At 41.9% G+C, this 18311-nt stretch overlaps 1 protein-coding gene across 1 annotated transcript in view; it reads left to right on the top strand.

The window, feature by feature from the left end:
* VPS54 (VPS54 subunit of GARP complex) overlaps positions 1-18311 on the top strand; it is a 73387-nt gene that overhangs the window by 17768 nt on the left and 37308 nt on the right. The window contains exons 4-7 of the mRNA XM_034764198.1: positions 1949-2027; positions 4182-4216; positions 5791-5922; positions 8859-9244. Of these exons, the coding sequence (XP_034620089.1) occupies positions 1949-2027; positions 4182-4216; positions 5791-5922; positions 8859-9244 (632 nt within the window). The remainder of the gene's footprint in view (positions 1-1948; positions 2028-4181; positions 4217-5790; positions 5923-8858; positions 9245-18311) is intronic.

Below are 18311 nucleotides of genomic sequence, written 5' to 3'. Positions count from 1 at the left end.
CTGCTATTTCATTATTTTTTAGTTCCTGAGTGCTATACTCTTGTTTTACATGTACAGACCTTATAATTGCTGTTCATTTTCGCTATTTCCCTTGGTTATTGAAAGCTTCACTAATTATTCTTAAAGGATTATTCAGTAGAATCATAGAATATCAGGGTTGAAAGGGACCTCAGGAGGTCATCTAGTCCAACCCCCTGCTCAAAGCAGGACCAATCCCCAGACAGATTTTTACCCCAGTTCCCTAAATGGCACCCTCAAGGATTGAACTCACAACCCTGGGTTTAGCCGGCCAATGCTCAAACCACTGAGCTATCCCTCATTACACTCTATAATGTTAAAAAAAAAAAAAAAAATCCAGTCACCTGATCAAATGTAAAACATGACTAAATTGTTGCTAAGAATGTCTTTAAAATGGCCTATGTACAAAACACTTAAATATAAAATAATGAAGTAGGAAACAGACTATTGCCATCTGGTGAAAGCCAGAGCTGTTTTTAAGTTTTAAAAAAAGAACACAGCCTAAAAGAAGATGTGGAAATCTGCTGTGTTCTCTGTTTCTTTTAACTTTTGGCTGCTGTGAGGACCTGATCATCAACGTTTCCTGCTGAGTGTAGTGCTTACTCTTGTGAATAGTCCCACTGAAGTCAATAAGACTATTTATGGTAGAGAGCACTATGCTTGGTTGCATTTGCAGGATCGGGCCCCAGAATGGCAGCCTTGAAGTGTTAGACAATTGTCCAGTTCTGATTAATGAACATTTTAAAGGTATTTTTAAATACTACCACCTATATATAATTTCCTTGTTTAATGTATCTGTTCAGATTAGGTGAATTATTCTGTATTCATGTTTCTGCAGGTTTTTTTAGTCATCTTTTCCCCTACAAATACATGTTATTTGGGTACAAGCTACAGAATTACAAGAGAGAGGGCTTTAATGCAGATGCAGGTTTAAAACAATCTATATTATTATTATTTATTTGTATTATTGTAGCACCTAGGAGCTCTAGTCATGGTCCAGGTCCCCACTGCAGCAGTAACTGTGCAAACATAGAACAGAACATACTGAACAAACTTGGTTTAAGAGCCAATAACAAATATTGAACATTTTCAGCATCATAAACCCTTAAAACACTTGTTTGGGGAGTATAAAAAGGTTTAACTGTTCTGCATCAAAATGGTAATAGTACTGGTAAAGTATGGGGGGAAGAATTGTTTTTAGAGCCATATGTTTGTATAGCCAATATTTAAAAAATTAAATAAACTGTTGCATTAAATTGAAATGTAACTATTTGATTGTGAAAATAAATAGCGTATTGGAAGGAGAGGCATGAGTTGCCCGTGAAAGAATTTCTGATGAATCTTGCAGCTGCCTAAAAAAAATAATATCTGAAGAAGAGGACAATATAGAAGAGTCTTATAAAATGTGGAACCCATGTTTAAGCTTTATAAGTAAAAATAGAAGCTTAACTTAGCTAAATGAGGTGTAAAGTTTCACTGTGGTGCATATAAGTAAGATGGGGAAGGTCAGTAAAAGGATGTTTTTATTTTAGTGTAGGATAATTTTCAGATTAGACTGCAAATAAATAATGTCTGTAAGTGTGTTACTGCACTCAGTGGATATTTATATTTCATTTTGTGGGGAGGAGAATTTAGATCATAGGTCTTCAATAGTTTCATTGTCTCCCTTTCGGTGATGTGAAATTAACAAAGAAATAATATGCCAACCAAATAACAAACAAGGATTTCAACCTCCAGAAGTCTGGCACCTTTCACATGCACTTAAAATTTTAAGCGGGAAAAAATTAGTTGTGAAGTTGTCAGAATTATTTGGCATAATGTAATATCTTAGATGGAAAATGTTCTGAATATTTCCTTTAAAAGAAAAAAAGATTTTTTCATTATTGTATTACTGTCAGACTAGTTCTTTAATATCTTTTCTCTTTTATAGAGAGAGAAGATTCATGAAAGATGCAAGAATATTTGTCCTCCTAAAGATACCTTCGACAGGACTCTCTTACATACTCATGGTAAACGCCTAGTCTTCTTTTACTTGTTAAAAAGTCATTTTCTTTTCTATAATAGATAATATAACAATTCTAATCATCTCCTTTGGTTGTTCCTAAGATATTACCTGCAGAAATAGCTGCTGGTGATTTATTTGTAATGATCACTGAAAATCCAGGTATGATTCGATAGAGACATTGTAGGTCAAAAAACTAGTGATTCCTGTTCCTGAATTCTTCCTTGGCATTTTTGCATTCACAACTTGAAATTACATCCGTGACACTTTTTCCTTTAACTTCCTCTTATTTAAAAAAAAGAATAAAAAGAAACTAGATTATGCGATTGTGTTGAGTTTCTGGCTACTGTTCATGTTCTGAGTAATGAAGAATGGCCCCCCCAACGGAGAAGAAAAATTGGAATTTGTGACATTGTGGCATCCCTGACATATTGAAAGATCATCATTAGCAAAGGCTGCTTGCATGGTTCTTTTAATGGAGTCTGTAGCTGTAACAAGACTGTTTCTCCTGATATATTTTTGGCTTTGTAGTGAGGTATCTCGGGTGATCAAGGTTTGGGAATAGGCAAAAAAGGCAGGCAGAGAAAATATAATGGACAATCTGAAGTTAGCTTGTATTACTTCATTCTTTCAGTTTCCCATAAGAGAGTTTCACTGGCGAAGCACTGCTCATTGAGTGAAAGTTTGTCTGCATCCCCTGTTCCTAGTAATTACAGAATGCTTCCCTGTTTTCATTTACTCCATTGGATTCAGCTCGTCTTGTCAGGCTTTCTAATACCTCTATTACCAGTTTTTTTTCCTTTCCATGAAAAATGAAGTCCAACTTTTTTGTCTTTCATAGTTTAAATTCTTGAGAACTAACTCTTATATTTAGCTATGCTTTACCTTTGTCAGGACAGTAATCTCCTTCCTCTGTTAACTGCCCATAGTACTACACAGGGGATCTTGAAAGTGTAATATTATTGAACAATATCACAGCTTTTGAATGGATAGCCTTTATTGCAAATGAGTACTGTACTTGTTAAAATGTCTGTTTAAGGACTGTATCTAGCCCCCAGAAGCACTCCAGAAGGCTTGAGTAAAAATAACTATCCTGAGGAAAGGTTGGTCTGCTATGCAAAGCCAAACAGGATAAAAATCTCTGCACCAGGGAGTTGGAGAGTGGTTTTGGGAGACCAGACCTTCGGTAAACTAGCTCCACCCACTGCAGCTCCCAGTGTTGGAGTTGCCTATCTTTCTCCAGTCCTAGAAAACGCAACCTGGGGTCTCTCAGCTGTAAGAGTTGCTACAGCCTGAGACTGAGGCCAGAAGGCTGCGGGATGGTTCCTGGGCTGCGTTGTCTTTTGTGTTTAATAAAGTAACAACTCTGCAGGTGAGAGAGGTGCTGGAGATGGTAAAAGGTCCCTTTCACCATGGTGGTTATGAGGGGAGGAGGGGACCCTCCAAGTGAGCTATGGACTTCTTATTTCATCTTCCTCCCTTTTTGGCCTGATGGGACTCTGTACGCTCGGATTGAGCTCCTTTTATGTGACTGAATTAAAGTGGATGGAGCCTTAAGAGTGTGAAATCCTCCCACTTCCAAATGAGGCCAGGGCATAGAGCTCCAGTGCAGCTCTTCTCCTGTCCTGATTCTTTCCTTCCCTCTGTGACACCCCTTATGACCATCACTTCAGCCTATGGACTGGAACAGTACTACCTCTGTGTCACTAGCACAGAGTGTTAGGGTCACTGAATCTGTGTGGATCCTGTGGTCCCTCCCCATCACCACCCTGTGTGCATCTGCCCTCTGGATCTAACCCAGTGTGACTTCTCCACCGGTGACCTCCCTAGGGAGCACCAATGGGAAGCTTAAGTGGTGCAGAGAGCCTTATGCTGGTCCTCACCGGCAAGATGAATTTCACCCTGAGTGAGTTGGAAGCACTGGGTTTCTTTTATAATATGAATAATACATTTATTTTTAAAGCAGTCAAACTTGGACACATCTGCGTGCTGCACAGAAACTGTAGCTAAATCCCAAAAAATTACAAAGAGCAACGAGGCCTTTAATTGCTGATTATTGAAATTAATTGTTTTAATACGTTTGCTGATGATTGACTATAGAAGACTGCAATGAAGTCTTATATTTATCATGCTAGTTTACTTATATTTTATTTATTTTTAGATAAATCCAGGACAGATCTGGAACAAGTACCTAAGGTATGATTGCAGTACAATATAGGCTTTATTAAGGAAAATGTGCTTGTCAGATTTCTAGTGCAAGACTTAATAGTGTGTGTGTGCATATGTATGAAGGAGAACTATTTTAATAGGTATCCTCTGAGCCTCCTAAATTGTAGTAATGCACATGGAACTTAGACAATGTAATCCAAATGGATAATCCTTAAGTTTGTTGGCTGTTTTTGTCTCCTGAGCTGTATTTATTCTTTTAGCAGATATTGAAGGTAAAACACAACTGCCATTATTTTCAGGCATAGAACCATGCATGAATAGACAACCACACTGCTTTCTACTGAAGCGTGGCCATGGTCTGCTGGGTACATTTTCCAGAAAAGAAACTTCTGGGAGGAAGGAAGATTTGGGGGGCGAGAGGGAGAGTTTGATGCAAGTTTTTGAAGTTATTGTGTAGACCTGAGTCTATTACTATTTATTGTAGCACTTAGGAACCCCAGTTAAGGATTAGGGCCCCATTGTGTTAGGCACTGTACAGACAAGTTGCAAAGAAGACCATTCCTGCCCCAGTCAGTTCACAGTCTACATGACAGATTGGTTCTAACAGGTGGTCAAAACAGACAAACCTACATTCCGTTTTATTCAAACTGAAAAAACTGTCCAGTTGATAAGTTAGTAGCAGGTAAATGGTTTAATGTTGATCACTGTGCATGTCCTGAAAGTAGCTTTCACTGTAAAGTTTAAAGTTAAGGCCAAGGAACAGATGGTGCTTGATACTGATTTCTCGCTGTTGAATCCTTTGATGTCATATGTGATGCTTAGGGTGAACGGGAAGGAGATGGTTCAGTCCTCCTGGAAGTTCCAGGCATTATAGCCGTTTTAAGGAGTAAAACTAAGCCAGATGCAGATGCGTCGCAGATAGTGCTTCATTGAGAGGAACAGAAGCAGGGACAAAATTATGTGGCTTTTTGTGGCCAGAGTTGCTGCACTGTGCCTGGGGAGGTAGGCTTGGAGCTGTGCAGGGGTTGTGCACCGCATCCTGTATTTTGCGGAGTCCAGTTCTGCAGGGGCTTTCAGGTGTGCTGTTCCCACAGTGGGAATCTAAGAACCGGATTCAGTGAATTAATTGCAAGATGGATCCACCAACTGGAGGAAGCATTAGGAATGTGTAGCCTACTCCAACTTTAGGGATGGAGTATCAGCAATGGAGCATCTCCACTGCTGAAGAATGTCCCAAAGAAGGATTCATTCCTGTCCCATGGAGGACCTCCCCTGAGTACAGCTCAGGATTTGGGGCTTGGGCAGTTTGTACTTCTATACCATCAGGCTGTTTACTTGCAGATTCAGGAAGAGAACCCTGCACTTGGTCACATTCACTTCACAGCTGGAAAGTTGGTTCCAATCATAAGGGCTAGATTGATTATTTATTTATTTGTGTAAATGAAAATGTAGCTTTTAGAGAAACTGATGGCTAGGACCCCCAGAGGATATGTCAAACCTGGGTTTGTTTGTGTGCACTTTGTTTTAGAAGGGTGGGGAACAGTGACAAGGAAAGGAAAACAGAGACGAGAGAAAGATTTATTTATTTCTTTTTGTTTCAGATTTTTATGAAACCAGATTTTGCCTTGGAAGATTCCTTAACATTTAATGCCGTTTTACCATGGTCTCACTTTAATACTTCTGGAGGAAAAGGAAATCGTGATGCAGCTTCCTCAAAGTTGCTGCAAGAAAAGGTAAATCTCAATACAGTAAACTGTTATTCAGTGCACCTGTTCACTGATTACAAAGGAAACTGTTCTAGACAAGTCCACTGCCGCTGTTTTCTGAAAGTTACACGACACATTAATTTTACCGCCCAGATATTACTTCAATCAGGCTAAGAGTTTTTAGTAGATGCCAGTGGAGGCCACCTTTCTGAGAGGAGAATTTTTTTTAAATAAACGTATCTGCCAAGGGTAGGGCCAACAAATGACCATTGTTACATGCAATGTAAAGATATTCTAGTAGTAAGTACTAAAGCAATCAAAGAGGACAATCCTCATTAAGAACTTCTTTTGTGGCTGTTTTGAATATGAATAGTGATTGCAGGAAGAATGAGTGCATGGTGTGTATGTTGACAGTCCAGTAATGGTACAGCTTTCTCAAAACTTTCAGGAAAACCCCAGATTCAAGGCAGGGTGTGCTGTGCACTGCAAAAAGTAGTAAACCTTCCTGGTAGTTTCCTGTTATCTTTCAGGCATCATACCATAGGTACTGCTTCCTTTTGCAGTTTCTATTGTAGCTGAATCACACACGTCCTGGGAGAACTGTAGAGCTCGATGGCAGAGTACTTCCATCCACATGAAAAATAGGGGTCTTTGGGCTAATCACACTCAGAATTGTCATTATTTTAAAAATTGTACATATGCAATGGAAAAAGAAAAAAAGCAGACACCTGTTTTGTTGGTATAAATACTCTTCAGAGCCTTCCAAAAGTTTAAAATCATTGTGATGTGTTTTTGTTTTTAATTTAAATATTTTCCCTCTTACGTGCAACAGCTTTTAGGAGCTTACCCTTAAGTCTGTAGGTGATGATTGGGAAAAAACAGCATTAGCTTCTCTGTCACTAAGAAGTTCTTGCAACTCTGCCTTTCCTTAGGCAGTGGACATGAAATTGCAACAAACTGTATAAGATGCCATTGAAGTGATTACTGTCTGACGATGAGACATCAGTTTTAAGAATGCATGTAATTTGCAGAAAGTGGCTGGGCCAGGATTTTAGGCAGTTGGGCAGAAATGAAGCAGGAGTTCTAAGTTAAGAAGAGAGAAGCCTCTCTTGTGCTTCAGGATTTTTTTTTTCTCCCCAGTGCAACCAAAATAAGGACTAGCATAGTCTCTATCCACGTTTCCTTCCTGCAGCTTAACAGACTTGAAACACTAAAACAAGTATTAGAATATTAATGGGGCAGCTCTGATGCCTTCATTAATACCTTCTGATTCCTGGCTTTGTAATAATTTTGCTGCTCTGTTCATTACATGAGCCCCAAATCTTTTTAAGGCTCTGAGCCTACCTAGGCTCCATCTCATTATATCTGGTGTAGGTAAGATGCCTAGTTCCCCTCTCTGTAGTCACCCTCAGCTCAGGGAGCTGTTCCCAGGTGGGACTCAGAAAACCCAGTCTGGACCCATTGCTTGGAATTGAAACCCTCCAAATCCCCATGGCACTGTCTAGATCAGTGGGCCTTTCCTATGGACATACTGTATTATGGTTGCTGGGTGGAAGGAATTTGTAAATAAGCCTATTGCACTTAGACCAAGATTTGCATAGTCCATTGAGACTGTAAATCCTAAATGAAATAGTTGTGAGAAGGAACAACGTTTTGGGGCTGATTTTTCAGAGCTGTTTAGCAGACACAGCTCCTGTTGAAGTCATTGTGATCTTCAGGTGTTCCGCACCTCTAAAAATCAGGCCATTTGAGTATTCGCATTCAGATGACGTATTCAGAACACCGAGTTGTTTCAGTTTGAATAAAGTAGGGCCAGACCAGCAGACTGGTAACAGTGCAGCAAAGGAAATTAGGAATTCAGGTTCCAAACATGTACCCTGGAACCAGGCCTTGATTGAGGAGAAAGGGCTTTGCTTCACTAGATAGTGACTTCCACTGGCTGGCTGAAGGCAACTATGTCCAAGCCCACCTTCAGAGGGAACTTCTTTACAAAAGAGTGAATTAAAGTGAATATCCTAGAGAACTCTGCCCTCTTTTGAACCCTCCCTCTCCCAACACTCCCCTTCCTCCCCAAGAAGCAGGAGCTACCTAGATCAGACCATCAGGCACAGACAAGTTTCATCCTGTTGGACACAGGCGCCGACTTCTAAGTTTTCCCTGGGGGTGCTCTACTGCCGTTCTGCTCTGAGGTTCCGCCCCTGCTCCGCCCTTCCCCTGAGGCCCTGTCCTTGTCCTGCCTCTTCCTGCCCCTGCTCCATTCCCTTCCCTGTGGCCCCGTCCTTGTCCCACCTCTTCCCACCCCGCTCCACCCCTTCCCTGAGACCCTCATCTGCTCACCCGCTCTCCGCCCTCCCCCGAGCCCCGGCTGCCAATCAGCCTTTTGGTAGTATGGCCGAACAGCTGTGGCTGGCGGGTCCTGAGCACCCTCTCTTTTTTTTCCATGGGTGCTCCAGCACCAGAGCACCCATGGAGTCGTCACTTATGTTGTTGACATAAGGTCCCCATCATGGTGTAGCAGCCTTAGTGCATGATAGAGTTCAGTCCATGTGCTATTCTCATTTCCAGTACCAGCACACCCTCTCAACTAGTGGCTATAACGTAGGGGAGTTAATGTCTGACCTCTGAGATACAAAGCCTTGGGCAGGCTTGTTTAATTGCTTGCTTTTCTGCAAGCAGTACTTGGCAAGCATGATTTCACCAGGAAGGAGATGCACTAGCTCAACCTTCCCAATGCTTTTTGAACTCACTAACAAAACTGGGTAGTTATTCATTTGCCACCGTGACAACAGCTTTGAATCCAGTGTTATAGTGGCCACGGGCAGCTGATCATTATAGCACAAAGATATGTACTAGTAGAAATAATTTAAAATTATACCCACCAAATGCATTTTAGTGCTTTTGTAGTGTGATCTATTTGCCAGGGGTTACAACATACGGTTGTTGTTTTTTCTCTCTCTCTCAAGCTGAGCCATTATCTGGATATTGTGGAAGTAAATATTGCTCATCAAATTTCTCTACGCTCGGAAGCATTTTTTCATGCAATGACCTCTCAGCATGAATTGCAGGACTACCTCAGGAAAACCTCCCAGGCTGTAAAAATACTTCGAGATAAAATCGCCCAAATTGATAAAGTAATGTGTGAAGGATCTCTTCAAGTTTTAAGACTATCACTCACCAGAAATAACTGTGTGAAAGCGTACAATAAACTGAAGTTAATGGCTACTGTACACCAAACGCAGCCTACAGTACAGCTGTTGTTGTCCACTTCTGAATTTGTTGGCGCATTGGACTTAATAGCAACAACGCAGGAGGTACTTCAGCAGGAACTTCAGGGCATTCACAGTTTCCGGTAGGTGACATTCACAAAACCATTGGAAGTAATAAAATGAAGTATAAATCATGTTGAATCATGTCAAGCAGTTATATTATTCTAAGAACATAAGCCCATACTGGGTCAGGCCAAAGGTCCATATAGCCCAGTATCCTGTCTTCCGACAGTGGCCAATACCAGATGCCCCAGAGGGAATGAACAGAACAGGTAATCAAGTGATCCATTCCCTGTCACTCATTCCCAGCTTCTGGCAAACAGAGGCTAGGGACGCCATCCCTGCCCATCCTGGCTAATAGCCATTGATGGACTTATCCTTCATGTACTTATCTAGCTCCTTTTTGAACCCTGTTATAGTCTTGGCCTTCACAATATTCTCTGGCAAAGAGTTCCACAGACTGACTGTGCGTTCTGTGAACAAATACATCCTTTCATTTGTTTTAAACCTGTTGTCTATTAATTTCATTTGGCGACCTCTAGTTCTTGTGGTATGAGAAGGAGTAAATAACACTTCCTTATTCACTTTCTCCACACCAATCATGATTTTATAGACCTCAATCATATCTCCCTTTAGCCGCCTCTTTTCCAAGCTGAAAAGTCCCAGTTTTATTAGTCTCTCCTCATATGGAAGCCATTCCATACCCCTAATAATTTTTGTTGCCCTTTTCTGAACCTTTTCCAATTCCAATATATCTTTTTTTGAGATGGGGCGACCACATCTATATGCAAGATGTGGGCATACCATGGATTTATATAGAGGCAATATGATATTTTATGCCTTATTATCTATCCCTTTCTTAATGATTCCCAACATTCTGTTTGCTTTTTTGACTGCCGCTGCACATTGAGTGGATGTTTTCAGAGAACTCTCCACAATGACTCCAAGATCTCTTTCTTGAGTGGTAACAGCTAATTTAGACCCCATCATTTTATATGTATAGTTGGAATTATGTTTTCCAATGTGCATTACTTTTCATTTATCAGCATTGAATTTCATCTGCCATTTTGTTGCCCAGTCACCCAGTTTTGAGAGATCCCTTTGTAGCTCTTCGCAGTCTGCCTGGGACTAAATTTTACATACTTAAACTGAATCTGCTCTTATTCCTGTTTGTTCTTGGGTAACACCATTTAAAAAAATACTATATAATTACTCAGTAGTGTAACCGATCAGTGGAGTCCATAAATGACTGGTGAGTGTATATTGGGGAGAAGGATGTTTTTAAGGCACTTGAATGTCTATATGCTTTATATTACATATTGGGGCCCCAATCAGAACAGAAGCTGCATTATACTGGGTGCTGTATGACATGCAGAGATATAATCTCTACCTTGACCTGCATAGGAAATGTCAATATAACATGATGCCTTTTAAAATATGACATGCCTAAAGAATATTTCCTATGATATATATGATAAATTAGTTCATCTAATAAAACTGTATAATGTACGAAGTTACCATTTTGGTGGAATATAACCAGAAATAATCTACACTAAATTTGTACTGAAATTCAGTAGTGTCAGCCAGAGTGCTGGGATTCTATATATTGAGAGCCATACCTTCATAGTTTTTCCTAATTATGCAGTTCCTGTATTTTGAGGTTTCTGGGTGTCTGGTTTGCATAATAGCTATATGTTATTACTAAGGCTGTGAGTCTTTCATGGAAGTCACGGATTCCGTGACTTCCACGGCTGGTGCGGCTGACCCCAGGGCTGCCCAAGCAGTTTGGGCCACCCTGGAGCCAGCCACACCAGCCGCTGCTCTGGCGGCCCCAGGCAACTGGTCCCAGACGCTGCCCCAGAGCAGTAGTACAGGAGCAGCAGCGGCACCCCAAGCCGCCCCGGCCCAGAGGAGCAGCAACGGGGCCTCAGGCTCCCCCCACCCAGGAGCAGCAACAGCGGCAGCAGGGCCCCAGGCTGCCCCCCACGCCCAGGAGCAGCAGCGACCACCGGAGCACCTCCCCCACCTCAGCACCTAAGGTTTAGTTAAGGGATTTTTAGTAAAAGTCACAGCCATGACTTTTTGGTTATTGCCCTTGACTTTTACTAAAAATACCCGTGAGTAAATTGTAACCTTAGTTATTACTTAGTAACTGTACTCTGAATATGCAAAACTCTCTACTCTGGCTACTGTAATCCCTCAGCTCTGATTTGCTCCTCTACTCAGAATTTTTAAGACTTTTTGCTAGTAACAAAAATGGCTACCTCAGTAATTCCCTTCCAACTGATGCAGGAAAACTCATAACATTTACATAGAAGAGAAGAATGCGAAAAAAGAAAGAGAGTAGGGCTGTCAAACTACTGGAAGGGAAAGTGATTTTTTTAAATGTGTTAGTTTAATTCCCCCACAGCGCTGGTAGGGCTGGGGGTGGTACAGCCACGCCGGAGGACTCCTAAATCCTGGTGTAGGGAAGTGCTGGAAGTAGGAGATAATGCTGCAACCAGCACTTAATTTGGAATGAAAGAGGTGCCGGGACTCAAGCAATTTTTTTACATTCATAACTGATGTGCCAAGCCTACAGATGCCAGGGCTCAGCCCTGGCAAGCCCTGGTGCAAATTAGGCACTGACTGCGGCCCATAGGGCAGCCTGGGGGGGCTACCATCATTTGACCCCTGGTGCTGTCTAAACTACACTGGAGACCTCTCTAACCCCCAGAGCAGCCTAAGCTCAGGAAGGTTCAAAGGTGGCTTTTAAAGCCACAATAGCCCCCCCCACCCCACCCCTTCCCCGCCACATACACACCTCAGTTGTGAGTTCTGTTCTGTACCTCTTAGAGTCACAGCGCATAATCTTATGCATAATCTCTGATTGGCATGCAAACATTTTACTGCGTACTAAGGAAAAACTTGATGCCAAAAGACCAAAATCTTCAAGAAAACTCTATGATAGAAGCTAATTTTAAAAATCCACTCATCACACATAGACTTCACCTTATTCACAGAGATACTGAATGGATGTTCCAATTTTGTCTTCAGCAACAAAGCTGCAACAGTCAAGTGAAACAAAATCAGCAAAGCAGGTTGACCTCTAATTGAGTTTAAACGAAGACTAACTTGTAAGCAGGTAGTAATGATTTTAAATAAACTTGTGGCTACTCTGGGATAGTGTCTCTTACAGCTCGTGGAGTTTGCCTCTTGTATTGGAGATCATCAATTTAAATTTAGCAGCATTGCAGAATAATTTGTTGTAAAACAATTAACAATACCCAAAGCAAACATACATAACAAAATGACTCTGCTTTTATAATGCTGCATCCAGACAGCAGTCATGGAAACTGGCTTCTGGTTAGAACACAAAATAAAAGTTTCTTAACTCTGCCCTGTTAGAAGAGGGGCAGGGAAGGGACACCACAAGTAAATAATCTGATGTGTTGAAAAACTAGTGTAATCTAATTTGGGACCATGAGCATTTATATGTGTAATCATAGTTGTATGGTTATTGTATGGCATTACAATAGGGCAAAATTGAGTTTGTGTGGATGCCTTAAATGTGCATTTCCAGACCTTGAAAAGTTTGAATTACTTTTAAGTGTAACCTTAACTCTAAATTTCCTGGGTTTATAAAGCTTGTTTTTTGTAATTTTTTTTTTTTTTTTTTTACCCAAAGTTACTGATATGTACTCTGAGCCTTAACACTGTCTTAACATGCTTTTTGGGAAGGGGCAGAGGGGAATTTTCAATAGTATTTTGTCTTTACTCATCTTTACTCAGTTTCTCTACATGTGTATAAATAATTTGCTATTTATACGGAGAGTACTTAGAAATGTCTGGAAAAATACATCTAGATTTAGAATAGTTGTAACTTTTATCTCATACTCTCACCTAGGAAAATTTCCATGTCTGATGGTTACACCGTCCACATGTGATGTCATTCTCCCTTCATATTGGTGAGGTCATAGATCAGGGTTTTTTTTATTGCAGCATATTTTTTATTGAGCTGTTTATCATTCTTGAATATCTGTTGAAGATGGAAGTGATTTCACTGTTAAGGTCCAGAGTGTGTCAGAAATAGCAGTGAAGGTGATGTGCAGGTGGCTAAAAATGCTGGAAACTTCCCCTTTACCTGGCATTTCTGTTTTTGGGGTGTGTGGGTTGGTTATGCCCAGGGGTGCAAGTGGAATCCATTTCTTACCAGTACAGGGTGGAGGCCAGCACAGGGGACACGTGATCCTCCACGTGACTCCTCCCCGCCCCCAGCCCGGGGTCCCCACGCTCTCCCCGTCCCCTTACCTGGGGAGGGAGGGGCTCTGTCCTCCTGCAGCTGCGCCAGAGATTTCGGTATGGCAGAAGTAAAAGGAGCAGAACATGGGGCCATCGGGCAGCCCCCACGCCCACAGCTCCTCTGGCATGACTCTACCACCCCAGCCCTTCCACACAGGGTCTCCTCCGTCTGTACAACAGCAGCCCTGTCGAAGGATAGGGCTGGGGCTGGCACAGCCATGCTGGAGGAGCTGCCGGCCTGGGGCCGCCTGGTGGCTCCATGTTCTGCTCCTTTCCCCGCTGTGGTTCCCAGGAGAGCCGTGCGGCTCTACCGCCCCCAGTCCCGGACCCCCAGTCCTGTCCTCCAGCGGGGCTTCTGCTGTACAGACAGAGGAGACCCTGTATGGAAGGGCTGGGTACAGCTACGCCGGAGGAGCTGTGGGCGTGGAACCACCCATCAGTCACACGTTCTGCTATTCCTGTGTCTTTCCGGTACGTCGTACTGGCTATAAATACCTTGCTGTTGCGGCATACCAGACCGGACCGCCCTACTTGCACTGCTGGTTATGCCCTGATTCAGCCTTAACTGGCATTAAATGAAGGCTTTGGCTATGGTAATTTACACAGGTAAAGACATGAAATTTTTTTTAGGGCTGTTGATTAATCGCAGTTAACTCACACGATGAACTCAAAAAGAATTAATCGCGATTAAAAAAGTTACTGTATATTCTCGTTCATAAGCCAAATATTTTGGGTAAAAAAGTGACGCATCAAAGAGCGGGGATTGGCTTATAAATGGGTCTACACCAAAATTTGGTGATTTTAAACTCTATGGAATCATTGAATTGAATATCTAATACAGGGATCGGCAACCTTTGGCCCGTGGCCCGCCAGGGTGCTTACCCTGGCGGGCCAGGCTGGTTTGTTTACCTGCCACGTCTGCAGGTTCGGCTGATCGCGGCTCCCAATGGCCACGGTTCGCCGCTCCAAGCCGCGGGAAGCGGCGGCCAGCACATCCCTTGACCCACGCCGCTTCACACCGCCCCCATTGGCCTGGAGCAGCAAACCGCGGCCAATGGGAGCCGCGATTGGCCAAACCTGTGGACGCGGCAGGTAAACAAACCGGGCCAGCACACCAGGGTGCTTACCCTGGTGAGCCGCGTGCCAAAGGTTGCCGATCTCTGATCTAGTACATTGTCGTTTTGTTTACCTGGAGCGTCTGCAGGCATGGAGCCCCTCAGCTCCATGTGGCCACGGTTCGCCATTCCCAGCCAATGGCACAGGGAGCTGAGGGGCTCCATGCCTGCAGACGCTTCAAGTAAACAAAACGTCCCGACCGGCCAGCGGCTTACCCTGACGGTCTGGGAGCCAAAGTTTTCCAAACCCTGATATATAGGGTTGGCTTATGAGAGGGTCATATGGTTTTTGCTACTTTTACCTATCCATTTTGGGGGGGTCAGCTAATAAACAAACGGGCTAATGAATGAGTATATACGGTAATCGTGGTTAATCGCACTGTTAAACAGTAGAATACCAATTGAAATTTATTAAATATTTTGGATGTTTTTCTACATTTTCAACTATATTGATTTCTATTACAACACATAAAACAAAGTGTACACTGCTCATTTTATATTATTTTTATTACAAATATTTGCACTGTAAAAATGGTAAACAAAAGAAATAGTATTTTTCAATTCACCTCATACAAGTACCATAATGCAGTCTTTTTATCGTGAAAGTGTAACTTACAAATGTTGAATATTTTTTGTTACATATCTACACTCAAAAACAAAACAATGTAAAACTTTAGAGCCTACAAGTCCACTCAGTCCTACTTGTTGTCCAGCCAATCCCTAAGACAAACAAGTTTGTTTACATTGACAGGAGATACTGCTGCCTGCTTACAATGTCACCTAAAAGTGAGAACGGGCATTCACACGGCACTTTGGTAGCCGGTGTTGCAAGGTATTTATGTGCCAGATATGCTAAACATTCGTATGCCCCTTCATGCTTTGGCCACCATTCCAGAGGACATGCTCCCATGCTGCTGATACTCGTTTAAAAAAAAAATGCATTAATTAAATTTGTTACTGAACTCCTTTGTGGGAGAATTGTATGTCTCCTGTTCTGTTTTACCTGCATTCTGCCATATATTTCAAGTTATATCAGTCTCAGATGATGACCAAGCACATGTTCGTTTTAAGAACAGTTTCACAGCAGATTTGACAAAATGCAAACAAGTTACCAATATGAGATTTCTAAAAATGGCTACAGCACTCAACTCAAGGTTTAAGAATCTGAAGTGCTGTCCAAAATCTGAGAGGGACGAGGTGTGGAGCATACTCAGATGATGAAAATGAACATGCGTCGGTCCTCTCTGCTTTGGATTGTTATTGAGCAGAACCCGTCATCAGCATGGATGCATGTTCTCTGGAATGGTGGTTGAAGCGTGAAGGGACATATGAATCTTTAGCGCATCTGGCATGTAAATATCTTGTGACGCCAGCTACAACAGTGCCATGTGAATGCCTGTTCTCACTTTCAGGTGACATTGTAAATAAGCATTCAGCATTATCTCCTGCAAATTGTAACCAAACTTGTTTGTCTGAATGATTGACTGAAGAAGGACTGAGTGGACATGTAGGATCTCAAGTTTTACATTGTTTTATTTTTGAATGTAGTTATTTTTTGTACATAATTCTACATTTGTAAGTTCAACATTCATGCTAGAGATTGCACTACAGTACTTGTATTAAGTGAATTGAAAAATACTATTTCTTTTGTATTTTACAGTGCAAATATTTGTAATAAAAATAAATATAAAGTGAGCACTGTACACTTCGTATTCTGTGTTCTAATTGAAATCAATATATTTGAAAATGTTGAAAACATCCAAAAATATTTAAATAAATGGTATTCTATTATTGTTTAACAGTGCGATTAATCGCGATTAATTTTTTTAATCGTTTGACAGCCCTAGTTTTTTTTAGATAAGGGAAATACAATAGATCTGATATACCTGAATTTCAGTAAAGCATTTGACATGGTACCACATGGGAAATTTTAGTTATATTAGAGAAGATGGGGTGTAGTACAAGAATTGTAGGATGGAAGGACAGTCAGGGTCCAGACATCCCAAGGGGAGAACAGAAGGTTTAACCCCAAAATAAGCAGTTAAACCAACTGATTGCATAATGTGTTATTGTACTTAAAAAATATCAGAGGAAGTCCGTTATGAAAGCTTGCAGTGTTCTGAATTTGATGGTTATTAGAGATATGTATACAGACCATGGTTATGATTTTATGTAATTGTGCATATAGAAATGTCAGCTCCACCTCAGAACAGAGCAGCGAGCTGTCAGGCAGGGAGGGACACCTCCCAAGCCAATTGTTTATACAAAACCAACTTCAAGTAACTATTCATTGGCCAGGCCAAGAAAGGACAATGGTAGACCATTAGAATTAATGAAAAGATATTGAAATGACTCAAAATTGAAAAGAACATCCTGGTTCCTGAGCATTAAGTCAAGAGGGAATTTCCCTGCTCTGAATAACCATGAGTCACCATGGACTGAGGCTATGTCTGCACTACAAATTACTTCAGAATAATTTATTTCACTCGGGTGTGAATAATTCACACCCTTAAGCAACGTAAGTTATACCAACCTAAACGCCTGTGTGGACAGTGCTATGTGGGTGGGAGAACTTCTCCCACTGGCATAGCTACCACCTCTTACAGAGGCAGGAGTTATTTTCAGCTTAGTGTCTTCACCAGAAGTGCTACAGCGGCGCACCTGCATTGGTGCAGTAGTGTAGACAGCCTGCTGTAGTTTAGACAGCCTAAGAGAAGTGGAAGAGGGGTGACAGAACCCTGAGGTACAGCCTGGAACTGTGGGACCACTGTGCTCCCTTAACTCTCCAGCCTCAGCTGTCTCTTACAATGCTATGCTAGTGACAAGCAGCAAACCCCTCCAGGTGCTGTTATCACTCAGCCAACAACATGCAGAGACATACCCAGCTAAACTGTCCGAGCCACTCATGAACTGTACACAGGGAGACACCAGCAAATTCCACTCAGGCCTTGCAGCCGAGAAATGTATCATCTTAAACTGCTCAAGACCCTCTTAAATAATGCAAGCTCGTTAATTAGTTTGCCACTTCATCAAAGGATAGTGGACATGCACCAGCCTTTGTAATCTGAGCAGATCCCCCAAGTGCTTAGGACACACTCACCGGTTAAGATTAAACATTAAAATAAGTTTATTCACTACAGAAAGATAGATTTTAATGATTACAAGGGGCTGGCATAAAGGTCAGAGATGGTTACATAAGAAAAAAAAGTAAATGCATTCTAAATCCTCAATTTTATCAGACTAAGCAAGAATTGAATCAAGCATTTTTTGGCACTCTGCTAGGCGTTGTAAGCAGTTCATAGTTCTTAATGCAGTGGCTGAATTCCCTGCTCAACCTGGGACCAACCTTCCCAGTTCAGTGTCTTCCCCCCCCCAAACATTCTTGTTGCCTTCAGAGTAGGTGGGGGAGGAGAGAGAGGTGGACTCATGATGCCACTGTCCCTTATTTTATACACTCAGTTCATGTGCCTGGAAAAATACTGGCTCAAACATGGAGTCAAGTATCAAATATCCTGAGGCCTTGCTGAATCACGCAGTTAAGCAATCCCCATTGGGTGGTGCTCGAGCAACTGTCTCTTATTGAATTGTAAATCTCTTGTTTACAATTCCCCTGGTGGTCAATGGTTGGGGATGGTCGCTCAACACCCGTCTAGGTGTGGGTCATCTCCTTTGTTGCCACTGGAGAGCTAGCTGTGAGCGTCTCCCAGACTGACAACATATTTCAATAAGAACCATAGAACAAAATCTCATAACT

Source organism: Trachemys scripta, chromosome 3, assembly GCF_013100865.1.
Source record: "Trachemys scripta elegans isolate TJP31775 chromosome 3, CAS_Tse_1.0, whole genome shotgun sequence".
In the NCBI taxonomy this organism is placed as follows: Eukaryota; Metazoa; Chordata; order Testudines; family Emydidae; genus Trachemys; species Trachemys scripta.
Note: the sequence above shows the minus strand (reverse complement) of the source record. Positions and strands in the feature narration are given on the sequence as shown.